Genomic DNA, 12,369 nt, shown 5'->3' with positions numbered 1-12,369 from the left:
GGACTTAACCTTGACTGATACTGTAAACTTCACAATTGTGCAAAAGAACAGCACTTAACAGTATTTAACCTAACTTCTAACCTATGACTTTGACATTTAACAGAGGAATAACATTTAAAAGTATTCAACTCTGCTTATAACTTATATTAAACAACTTAACAAAAGAACAACTCTTCACAGCAATTACCTTAGCTTACACTTTTTGACTTAACCTTACTTACAGGCATGACTGACTCAGCTATCCAAATCCCTCAGAGAGCAGCATTTCTGCCACATTTCCCCAGCACAGGCATTCCTGTGTGCACACAGACAGAAGGAGTCAGTGCAAGACACCTCTGAGCAATTCCCCTGAGGGCAGGAAATGCTCACTGGATTTGACTAAATCCAGTGCCAAAAGTGGATCCTTTGGCATCTCCCCAGCAGACAAAGGGTTGACCCTGGAGGAGTGGGCGGATTGGCCAAGGCTCCGTCGTTGTTCAGGATCCCCGAGTGCAGCAAACGGTAGAGTTCCCGGCTGGGAGAGGCCCCAGTCAGAGGGAGTCGCTGGCCCAGGAGAGCTCCAAGGGCTCCTTTTGGAGCGCTGTTTGCAGGGCCCCAAGAAAGGGGCTGCAGTCCCAGCAATGGCTCATCCTGGTCACACTTGGCATCAACAGCTTTCTTTGGCAGTGTGAGAACAGGGATGTTGTGCCACTGAGGGAACAGAAACAGTTCCCAGGGCTGCTGCTTAAGGAACCAGGAGCTGGTTGGGCAGCAGCAGTGCCTGGAGCAGACAGTGTTTGTGATGAGCTGCAGAGGAGCTGAGCCCAGGGGCTGTTGGCCAAGGCCAAGGCCCAAGGAGCATTTCTCAGCTGGCAGGGCAGCCTGAGAAGGGGAGGGGGGAATGCAGCAGCACAGGGCCATGGAACCAAGGGAGCATTGTGACACTATGGGGCCTCATGGAATCATGGAGAGCACTGTGATATTGCTGGGCCTCATGGAACCAAGGGGACTGTACTGACACTGTGTGGCTCCAAGGAATGCAGGGATCATTGTGACACTGTGAGGCCTCATCAAACCAAGGGTCCATTGTGACACCGTGGGGCCTCATGGAACTGTGGAGAACATTATGACGCTTTGAGGTGTCATGGAACCAAGGGGCCATTGTGACACTGTGGGGCCCCTTGAGACACAGGGGCCAATATGGCACTGTGGGGCCTTGTAAGACCAAGGCACCATTGTGACACTGTGGGGCCATGCAGCACCAAGGGACCTTTGTGATACTGTAGGGACTCATGGAATCATAGAGAGCCCTGTGACATTGCAGGGCCTCATGGAACCAAGGGGACCATTGTGACACTTTGGAGTGTCATGGAACCAAGGAATCATTGTGACACTGTGACACCCCATGGATTCAAAGGTCAATTGTAACATTGCAAGGCCTCATAGAATCATGGAGAGACCATTATGATACTTCACAGCCTCATGGAACTAAGGAGACCATTGTGACACTGTGAGGCCTCATGGAACCAGTGAGAACATATTGGCCCTAGAGGTCCCCACAGAACCAGGAGGAACATTGTGATCCTGTGGGGCCTTTTGAAACCAAGAGGCCTTTGTGACACTGCAGGGCTGCAAGGAACCAAAGGTCCATTGTGACGTTGCAGGGCCTCATGTCATCAGTGGTCCATTGTGACACTGGGGAACTACAGGAGACCAATGTGACACTGCAGGGCTGCATGGAAACAAAGCTCCAGAGTGACACAGAGGGATCTCCTGTCGTCAGTGGTCCATTGTGACACTGAGGAGCCACAAGAGTCCACCGTGACACTGCAAAACCCCAAAGGTCCATTGTGACATTGCAGGGTTCATGGAATAGAGGAGTCACATGATATTGTCGGGCCTGGGGAACCACAGAGACCATTGTGACACTGCAAGGCCTCATGGAACCAAGGCACCCTTGTGATACTTCAGGGCCCCATAAAACCAAGGGAACACAGAACATGTCTGGCTGGCTTGGCCTCCTGGGGGCCACCTGACTGGTCCAGCTGACCTTGGCATGTTGAGGGTTTTTTCTCATCTGCTGCTGAAAGTCTGGGGCCCCATGCTTTCCTATGGAACTCTCCTTCTCCTCCAGGCACCTATGGCCAGAATTGGGATTTCACTGCCCACATTCCTTCTATCCAGGGATTGTTCCCATAGGAATATTGCCAGGACAAGACTGGCTGGCAATGGTTTCAGATGACTCACCTCCCATCTGTTCCCAAAACATTGGGGAAGGCTCCATTCCTCCTTCCTATGGGAAAGAACTGTCCTGCCTCTCCAGGTGCCCATGACCGAGACTGGGGTTCCAACTCCAAAGTTCCCTAAATCCTAAGACTGCTCCCAGACAAAATCTGCCATTACTGACAAGTCTGGCTGGACTTGGCCTAGTGAGGCTCTCCAAACACTGGGAGTCTCTGCTTTCCCTCCTGTGCAAAAGAACTGTCCTTCTCATCCAGGTGCCCATGGTCAGAATTTGGGTTCCACCTCCAACATTCCCTATTGTGACATACTGGAGGAGATTGTTGGCTCGAAACATTTCATGTGTGGGGGGAAGGAAGGGGGCAGGTCCAGCTTTGTCCTGCCCTGGAACCCCAGCACTGCCCTGCCCTAGAACCCCAATCCCCCCAGAGCCTCTGTCCCAGCCCAGCAGTGTCTGCCAGTCCCTGGCACAGCACAGGCAATGCTCCACAGCCACCTCTGCAGCCCCAGCCCAGCTCCTGAGGGACCAAATGAGCCCAGGTCCCACCTGGGGGAAGGGCCCACGAAAACCAAGGGATATTGAAGGCTGACCACAAGGCAAGTACACATCTTGACCCTCCCTCCTCTTGGAATTTCCATCTGAACACTGCTGGAATCCAGGAGTTGGTAGCTACGTGTGTGCTCCTCTGTATCTTTTTTGCCTTGCTCTCTTTCTGTGTCATCTTCTTCTGTTTCTGTGCTCCTGCAAATTTTGATTAACATTAAATTGAACAGGCTTTGAGTTTGTGAAGTTGAATGGGCCAAGGTATTGCTTTCACAAGTGTTTTTTGTTGATTGAATGTCTGTTGCAGTTTGACATGAGAAGAATTTTTAAAAGTAGTACAAAACTTTTTGTGTAACTGACAATCTGTTAAACCACTGAGATACTGAACACGCCTCTGTGAAACACATATGTTAAAGATTAAAAAACCCAGGAACCTCCTCTTTCTTTTCCAGTCAACAAAGAAGAAGTGGGCCCTCGCCCTGGCCCCCATCTCAACCAAACCAAACCAAACCAAACCAAACCAAACCAAACCAAACCAAACCAAACCAAACCAAACCAAACCAAACCAAACCAAACCAAACCAAACCAAACCAAACCAAGCAACCCTGCCGTGGGCTGAGTCCCTTTCCCCCTCCCCAGACCGCCCCCTTCCATTGGCCCTATTCTAACCAAACCAAACCCCAACAGCTCCCAAACTGGAAAACAAAAGAGGCTACAAAACCCCAACCAGAACAAAGCTGGCCACAGCAGTTAAAATCTTACCATCAAGTCCCCTCCCCCAACACAATTAAAACTAAAAACTCCTACAACCGACAACCCATACAAAATAACCCTACAACTAATATTAAACACAATAAAAAGCCCCAAACTAGTCATAAAAGCAATCCTAATACAACTCAACCACAACTTCCCCCACAAGTTATCGGTGGGTCAGGTGTAAATCCTTTCAATACTTCAATCCTCCCTCAACTAAAAAAAATAAAAATAAATATAAAAAAAGAAAAACATAAAACCATAAAAGTCAGTAAAAAGTTAAATCCCTCCCCCAAAAAAGAAGAAAAAATACCTTAATCTTAAAACTAAAATCGTCTTATAAACTATAAAGAAAAACTCTTTTTCTTTATAACACATAAAACTATAAAAAAAATTCAAATTAATCAAAATATTTCAAATTATTCAAAGAAAAACCTGCATGTTAAATAAATAAATGTTAAAATAACTGTAATTTTACAAAAAGTTTAAACAGGGGGGAAAAAAGTAATCCAGTGTCCCCAAAAGAAGATCTCCATTGTCAGATATAAAAGTAATTTTAAAAGAAAATAATAAAAAATTTTACCTTTAAAAAACTCATCTTCAAAACAATACCCCTTAAGTTGACATGACCCATCAACAAGCTGTAAAAAAGCTTGTAGCAATAAAAACAGCATCACAATAACAAAGATCCCCAGACAACTGTTATCCATGACAAAACTAAGAACAAAAAACAACCTATTTTTGTAAAAAAATCTCCATAACCTTAACAAGAAAAACTTCTCCCCACAGTAAACTAAAAAAGTCAATTCTAGAAATAGTGAACTGACTAGAAATTTCTGGTTTACTTTCTTTAAATTTTTAGTAAAATGAAGAAGATGAAAAGAAAAAAAAAAGTATTCTAAAAAATTTATTTTAATTCTTACTACCTTTTATTTAATTTTACTTTTAATAAATTTTTATTTATACCCATTTAAAATTTTAAGCCCACTATACCTTTCTTGTAGTCCTATCTCACAACAAGATAAATACATAAATAACTAACCAGCACTAAAACACAACATACTCATCAGTACATTAATTAAGAAATCTCAAGATTAGAAAGATCTATAATTAACAAACAAAAAGCACTACAGTGTCATAAAAAAAATTTTGCCAAAGTTTCTCTGATTTTCCAAAGTTGCCAGTAAAGCCTGTTTTGTTGTTTTGAGTTCCTGAGAATCTCCAGTTCGTATATCTCTAGGGAGTCCAACTCACAGTACACAAGCAATTGTAATTCCTTTTAAATATCACCTTGAGAGAGTTGTTTGGCGTTTAGGGGTCAGGGCTTGTCTGTCCTGCTTGGCACAGCCCAGGCAGGGCTTTCCCAGCCACATTCCACACTCCATTTCCCAGCTGGAGCCGCTGGTGCCTCTGAGTTGTGCTGCCCCAGCCCCAGGGACGCTCTCCTTGTCTGCCCATTCCCCCACGGTCTCTGGGCAGGGATGGCCTCAGTGGGGGCTGCTGACATCCTCAGCACCTTGGAGGCTGCTGCTGAATTTTCCTGCTGCAGAGGCTTGTTCAGCCTTCAGCTCTTGAGTGCAGGAATTTAGTGTCCCCGGGCTCATTAGCATTCAGAACACAAGCCAAGCCTCTGGGGATAATTTGATTTTAATTTCCAAATCTTGATTAGACAGATTTCAGAGGCCTGTTCAATGTGAATACACTATATTTAAAAAGAGAGCAAGAAAATTTTTTTTAGGTCCTGTAATTTTTTTATTGTTAATTCACTGATATGTGCAATCTCCAATTCACACTGAATCCAAGTACCTCCTCATACAATTGGAATAGATATAAAAATCAAGACCCTTCATGGCTGACAGTCAATCAGACTCTGTCCCTACTCCCACCCCACCATTTCCCCCATCCAAGCCCGGGCACTCAGAGCAGCCTTGTGCAAATCTGAGCTCCCTCCAGCCCAGGCTGCGCCTGCAGCTTTCAGCTCCTTGGCTCCAACTCCCACCTGCTTTCCTTGGAGAAGGAGCTGCCCGAGACACAGAGGGATGTTCATTTACTGCCAGCCAACAAAGCCAAGGGAAGGCTCAGCTCCATCAAATGCAAAAATCATTCTTCTCCCTGGCTCTGCCCTGTCCCTGATCCCCACAGCCTGTCCTGTTTCCTTCACTCTTCCTTTTCCAGGGAATTTCTGGGACAAGGGAGCTCTGTTCTGGATAGGGAGGGATGTCCAAGTGCCACCATTGGAGAGGGAACCACAACTCATCAGGTTTGTGTCTTTTGAGGGATCAGGAACTGGTGAGACTCAGAGGCACACAAAGTTTCTCTTCATGGCCAACAGACCACAGTTGAACAGGACACAATTTAATAACAATCACCCTCTTTCCTGAGCTATGTACAATGTCCTAGCAGTGTCTGATTAGTGCACCATCCACAGGTGATTTCCATATTAAAAGGAATTTTGGACAAATGGGGCTGTGTGATAGATATAAACACAATTAAGTTCTTGTATCAGGATGCTCGCCCTGGAATGGGGGAAAAACAGCTCCAACAATTCCTGATTTGCAAAGCTGTCAGTGGTGGAAGGAGAAGGGAGTCAGGCTGCTTTTGGTATTGAGGAAATGCTGAAACCAGCCTGATTCATTTCATCTGCTCATGCCCTGGCTGATCTCTCCTCTTTCCCCTTCCACCCATCAGCTTTTGTCTCCCCCCAGCCCCCTGTGAAGAACCTGGCTCTGTGTTCTCCATCCCCTGGCACTACCAGGCTGGGGTGAGGAGCCCGTCAGCCTTCCCTGCTCCAGGCTGGACCAGCCCAGCTCCCTCAGCCTCTGCTCACAGCCCAAGGGCTGCAGCCCCACCTTGGAGGCCCTTCCCAGACCCTGCTCCAGCTGCCAGACATCTTTCCTGCCCTGGGCAACCCAACCCAGGCCACAATGATCTGGATAATCCTTGTCCTTGATGTCCTGGTCACACAGCCCTGGCCCCTTGTCCCCTGACAGGCTCTGGGGTGGATCCTGTGGAACATCCTTTGGTGGAGGCTGTGGCTCCAGGTGGGCCGGGGGGATCCCGGGGGACAGGGACCCTGCTGGGCATGAACAGCATTGGAGTTGTTGGGAGAAACTGTGAGGGGGAGCTGGGGCAGTGTGACCAACCCAGTGACCTGACACAGTCCTGCTGGGATGTCACACAGCCCTGCTGGGATGTCACAGCCTCCTCTGTGATGTCAGACCTCTGCCCTGTGATGTCACAGCCAACTCTGTGATGTCATAGTCTGCCCTGTGATGTCAGACCTCTGCTCTGTGATGTCACAGCCCATTGCCTAATGTCACACAGCTGGTCTCTGATGTCACAGCCAACTTTGTGATGTCATAGTTGAACCTGTGATGTCAGACCTCTGCCCTGTGATGTCACAGTTGGCTCTCTGATGTCACAGAGGCAGTTCATGATGCCATTGCTTTTCCATGACCTCACATAAGCCGCTCTGTGATGTCATAGCGCCCTCTGTGACCTCATGTTACCAGATGATCAATTGTCTCCAGCAGCTGAGGTGACACCTGGACCTTGTTCTCCAATACCCCAGGCCTATGGAAACCACACAATGCCCATTGTGTGAGAAGGGGAACTGGAAGTTCAGCAGCCTCAGTGTCCTTCCAGCTCAGCCAGGCCCACTGGAACATTGGGGCCCACGAGCACCAGGGACCACCAGAGAGACCCCCCAGGACAGAACAACACATGGGTTAAGGAGAGGGGCAATATGTTAATGATTTTGGGAAATTATTATTAAATGTGTGTTTAGTCAGGGAAAATCAATGCATATGCGTGCAAAATACAGGAAATAAATAGAACTTTCCTGTACTCAGCATGCACGGCTTTGGGAGGAGCTATCCCCCTTGCATTTAGCTGAATAAAGAATGCTGCTTCTTTATGCTACATTGGGATTAAGGAATTTTCTGTTTTACCAAAATTTTGGTAACATTTTTACTGCCACGGAAAGCTCTGTCTGCTGCTGCTCACAAACAGAGAAGGGTTGGTGGCAGATTTGGGGCTCGCAGGCTGCCTGGGGCACAGTGACCATGAAATAATCAAGTTTTCCATTTTCTGTGAGAGAAGGAGGGGCAGCAATAAAATTTCTGCACTTTAATTAGGAAGGGCAGACTCTGGCCTATTTAGGATGCAGATTTGGGGAGTACCAAATCAGGTCCTGATTTTTTGAAGGGAAATAGCCCTTAAAAACAAAGAGGTCCAAGAAGGATGGACACATTTCAAGAAAGTAATCTTAAGGGGGAAAGAACAGCCTGTCCCAGTGTGGCAAAAGATGAGCTGGTGAGGAAAATGACTGGCCATGTGGGAATCCTTAAAATCAGAGGGTTTTTGGAAAGCTGCAAAAAGCAGGCCACTGAGACAGCAGAATTGTGATTTGAGCTAAGCAGTAGCCATGAGATAGGTCAGCAGGAAAATTATGTAAAAAGTAGAAAACTAAGGAGAAATAGAACAATGAACTGTGTATTAACGCTTGTCTAGAATAACTCCCTAAGCTACAAAGAAGTTAATCTAGCAAGATATTAGGAAGTTTGAAGATTAATAATGGAGCTCTATGCATTGTGTTTTAAGGGTTACATGCAGGTATTGTATTCAAAATAAGCAAGCATTGTTTTAACCAAAGATACTTGTGCTTAAAGTGATTGGCTAGAACTGCTGTCAATATGCTTTTACTTTGTGTGATTGGTAAAAAAACTTTTAAAATAAGTTGTAACATTAAGTTCTTTGTCTACTGCCTGTGGACTGATGGCATCTTCCCATTGCCATAACCATGTAATGAGACTGATGCTGAAAAATAAAACAGCTCAAGGAAAGTTCCTAGCTGTCCCATCCTATTTGTGAATTGTAAATAGCCCCTGGCCAGCAATATGGCCTGGCTGCCCATGGAACTTTTTTGGGAACTCAGGGGAAAAAGGACCAGCAACTGAGTAAGTCTTTAAGAATGTCCTTACATTATGCAGAAAGAAAAGCTGAGAGATGAAAGCTCAATTAGAGCTTAACCTGGCCACCTCTGTAAAAAAAAAGAATATTAAATTGTTTTTATTAAAAAAAATATAGCAAAAGTAGGGAGAGGAAGAACCTCTACTCTTTTTTTGATGCAGTGGAGAATATAGTAACCAAAGATAAGGAAATGGCTAAGTTACTGAACACAGTGTCTGTCTCAATTTTCCATATAAAGACAGGTTGCCCTCAGGACAAGAGTTCTCCTGAGCTGGTAAATGGGCACAGGGAGCAAAACAGCCCCCTGTAATCCAGGAGGAAGCACCTGGTGACCTGGTGAGCTACTCAGGTGCTCACAGGTGTATGGGATCAGATGGGATCCATCCCAGGGGGATGAGGGAGCTGTGAATGAGCTCTCCAAGCTGCTCTCCATCATTCACCATCAGTGCTGGCTCACCAGGGAGGTCCCAGAGCACTGGAGGTGCCAATGTGAGCCCATGCCCAAGAAGGGCTGGAAGGAGGAGCTGGGGAACTCCAGGCCTGTCAGCCTGACCTGGGTGCCCAGCAAGGTTATGGAACAGATCACCCTGAGTGCCATCACAGGGCACCCACAGGATGGCCGAGGGGTCAGAGCCAGCCAGCGTGGATTTCAATGTCTGCACTGATGATCTGCATGAGGGGACTGAGTCCATCATCAGCAAATTTGCAGATGACACCAAGCTGGGTGTGAGAGTTGATCTACTGGAGGGTAGGAGAGCTCTGCAAAGAGCCCTGGACAGGCTGGATCCAGGGCCCAAATCGAACACAGTGAGGTTGAACAAGACCAAGTGCTGACTCCTGCACTTTGGCCACAACAACCCTTGCAGTGCTACAGGCTGGGACAGAGTGGCTGGACAGCAGCCAGGCAGAAAGGGACCTGCAGGGACTGATGGACAGCAGGCTGGGCATGAGGCAGCAGTGTGCCCAGGTGGGCAAGAAGGCCAATGGCTCCTGGCCTGGATCAGGAATGGTGTGGCCAGCAGGAGCAGGGCAGGGATTCTTCCCCTGTGCTCAGCACTGGTTGGGCAGCACCTCAAGGGCTGTGTCCAGTTCTGGGCCCACTGGAGTGGGCAATGGGAAGAAATTTGTAGCAGGAAGAATAAAGAAAACAAGGATGAAGCCAAGGAAACGCTCAGGGCAGTTTGGGGGTGGCTTCCAGGCAGCCCTGGCTCTGAGCAACAGCGTCTGCAGTGGGACAGGAAACTCCCAGCTGATGGGAACAAACTTTCTGGCTCACTGCAGACGCCAGGACAAAGCTGAGTGGTTTCCCTGGTGTCCCCCAGCCCTTCCTGGCCCCAGGGCCTGATGGCATTTGTGCTCCCTCAGGCTCATGTCCCCACACCAACAGCATGGGGGTGCTCCTGCCTGCTGTGTGCAATGCAAACAGGGGCTGCTGAGCCAGTGCTGCCGTGTCTGTGCCTGCAAGGATGGGGCACCTGTGTGAGCTGGAGGAGAGGCCAGGGCTGCAGAGGGGGATTGTTGTTGGCAGCTCCATCAGGATGCTCTGGGACGCTGCCCTGGGCTGTCCAGCGCACTGGGGATGGATCAGCCCCTGCTCTGCTGCTCCTTCCCATCTCCCCCAGGGCCCTTGCAGAGCCCCAGCCATGCTGTTTGCCCCCAGCCTGCCCACGGCCAGCCTGGGGCTGCTCACGGGGGTTTTCTGTGCTGAGCATTGGCCTGGCCGTGTTCTTGAGAGAGCCTGGGCAAGGAGCCTGGAGCCCCCAGGGCCTGGCCTGAGACGTCAGCACTGCCCCAGCAGTGCCCATGGCCTGTCCCTGCTGCAGCCCCGGCACTGCCACCCCCAGAACTGTGCCCGGCCCTGAGAGCACTCAGGCCCTAAAGCAACACCAGGGCCACCAGGGCAGCGGGGCAGGGCCATGGCAGCAGCACTGGCAACACCAAGTGCTGCTGCTGCTGGGCACAGATGCTGGGCCAGCATTGATCTGCCCCAGCTCTGCACAGAGACATTGCTGCTGCAGCTCCAGAGAAGGCAGCAAGAGGGGCATCTCTGGTGAAAACTCTGCTGGGAGATCCTTCATTTCCTTTCAAGTCACCCAGAGCGTGGCCCATCATTGACACAGTCTGGGGCTACAGGGAATTTGGAGAGAAACACAATGAGAAATGGTACAAGGAATGACATTTCTTTGTGGACAATATGAAAAAAAGTGAAACAAAGAAACACATCGTCCAAAATTAAACAAACAAGTAGTATGAAAGATGATATTTATTGCAAATGATTGACAAGAGTTTTACAGCCGTTTATTGTTTCTGGAACCATCCAGTCATCAGTCTCCACACTGCAGCCTTGAGCTCCTGGTTTCTCCGGCTGTAGATGAGGGGGTTAAGGGCTGGAGGCACCACTGAGTACAGAACTGACAGGGCCAGATCCAGGGATGGGGAGGACATGGAGGAGGGCTTCAGGTGAGCAAACACAGCAGTGCTGAGGAACAGAGAGACCACGGCCAGGTGAGGGAGGCAGGTGGAAAAGGCTTTGTGCCGTCCATGCTCAGAGGGGATCCTCAGCACAGCCCTGAAAACCTGCACATAGGAGAAAACAGTGAACGCAAAACAGCAAAGTGCTAAACAGGAACTAACTGCAATGTGCACAAGTTCTCTGTAGTTTGAACGTGAGCAGGAGAGCTTGAGGATGTGTGGGATTTCACAGAAGAACTGGCCCAGGGCATTGCCATGGCACAGGGGCAGGGAAAATGTATTGGCTGTGTGCATGAGAGCATTGAGAAAGCCACCGGCCCAGGCAGCTGCTGCCATGTGGGCACAAGCTCTGCTGCCCAGGAGGGTCCCGTAGTGCAGGGGTTTGCAGATGGACACATAGCGGTCATAGCACATGATGGTCAGAAGGTAAAAATCTGCTGAAATGAAAAACATAAAGAAAAAGACTTGGGCAGCACATCCTTTGTAGGAGATGTCCCTGGTGTCCCAGAGGGAATTGTGTGTGGCTTTGGGGACAGTGGTGCAGATGGAGTCCAGGTCGCTGAGGGCCAGGTTGAGCAGGAAGAAGAACATGGGCGTGTGCAGGTGGCGGCTGCAGGCTACGGCGCTGATGATGAGGCCGTTGCCCAGGAGGGCAGCCAGGGAGATGCCCAGCAAGAGGCAGAAGTGCAGGAGCTGCAGGTGCCGTGTGTCTGCCAATGCCAGCAGGAGGAAGTGGCTGATGGAGCTGCTGTTGGACATTTGCTGAGGCTGCACATGGGGAACTGTTCATGGAGAAAGGACAGTGAAAGTCAGGAGAGGCTGCCTGGAGCCACACCTGGGCCATTCCCTGCAGACTGTCCCACTGGGACTCACCCACCCTTGTTCCTGCTCTGGGAAATCCTTCACCCAGGTCCCTGCCTGAGCTCCAGTTGTGCTGGCTGAGTGTGCCAGGAGCAGCCAGGTCTGTGCGAGGGGCCTTTCAAGGAGCCATCCCTGTCCCTGTGCCCTGGGTTTGTGGCCATGTGGCAGAGGGGCAAGGCTGGATATTCAGGATTTGTCCGGGAAATCACTCCTAATGCTGAGAGGCTTGGTAGCATCTGCACTCCCAGTTCTAATGGAAATAGATGGCAGAAGTTGGTTTTAGGAATTGTTTTCCTATATACACATCATTCCTGGGTCTCTGAGGTCAGAAATCCCCAACATTTCTGCTGCACTCAGAGTTTGCCACTGAGAGATGTGGGAGGCAAAGATTCCCTGCGGCTGAGGGAAGGTGAGGGGCTGGATGGGCTTGTTCCCAGCTGCTCTGGCTTTGCACCTTTGGCTGCAATCAGAGCACAATCACACTCTCGGGTCAGCCTGGGATAAACCAGACCCTGCCCAGAGCAGAGGGATCCCTGAATGTCTCACCC

General features: G+C 49.1%; 1 protein-coding gene across 1 annotated transcript; it reads right to left on the bottom strand.

Annotated features, from left to right (window-relative positions):
* Positions 1-10,786: 10,786 nt before the first annotated feature.
* On the bottom strand, positions 10,787-11,719 carry LOC134434577 (olfactory receptor 14I1-like). Its single transcript, XM_063183238.1, has one exon. The coding sequence runs from the start codon at positions 11,717-11,719 to the stop codon at positions 10,787-10,789; it is 933 nt and encodes a 310-aa protein (XP_063039308.1).
* Between the last annotated feature and the right edge of the window lie 650 nt (positions 11,720-12,369).

Source organism: Melospiza melodia, unplaced genomic scaffold (genome assembly GCF_035770615.1).
Source record: "Melospiza melodia melodia isolate bMelMel2 unplaced genomic scaffold, bMelMel2.pri scaffold_44, whole genome shotgun sequence".
Classification (NCBI taxonomy): domain Eukaryota; kingdom Metazoa; phylum Chordata; class Aves; order Passeriformes; family Passerellidae; genus Melospiza; species Melospiza melodia.
This window is presented reverse-complemented; position numbering and strand designations above follow the sequence as displayed.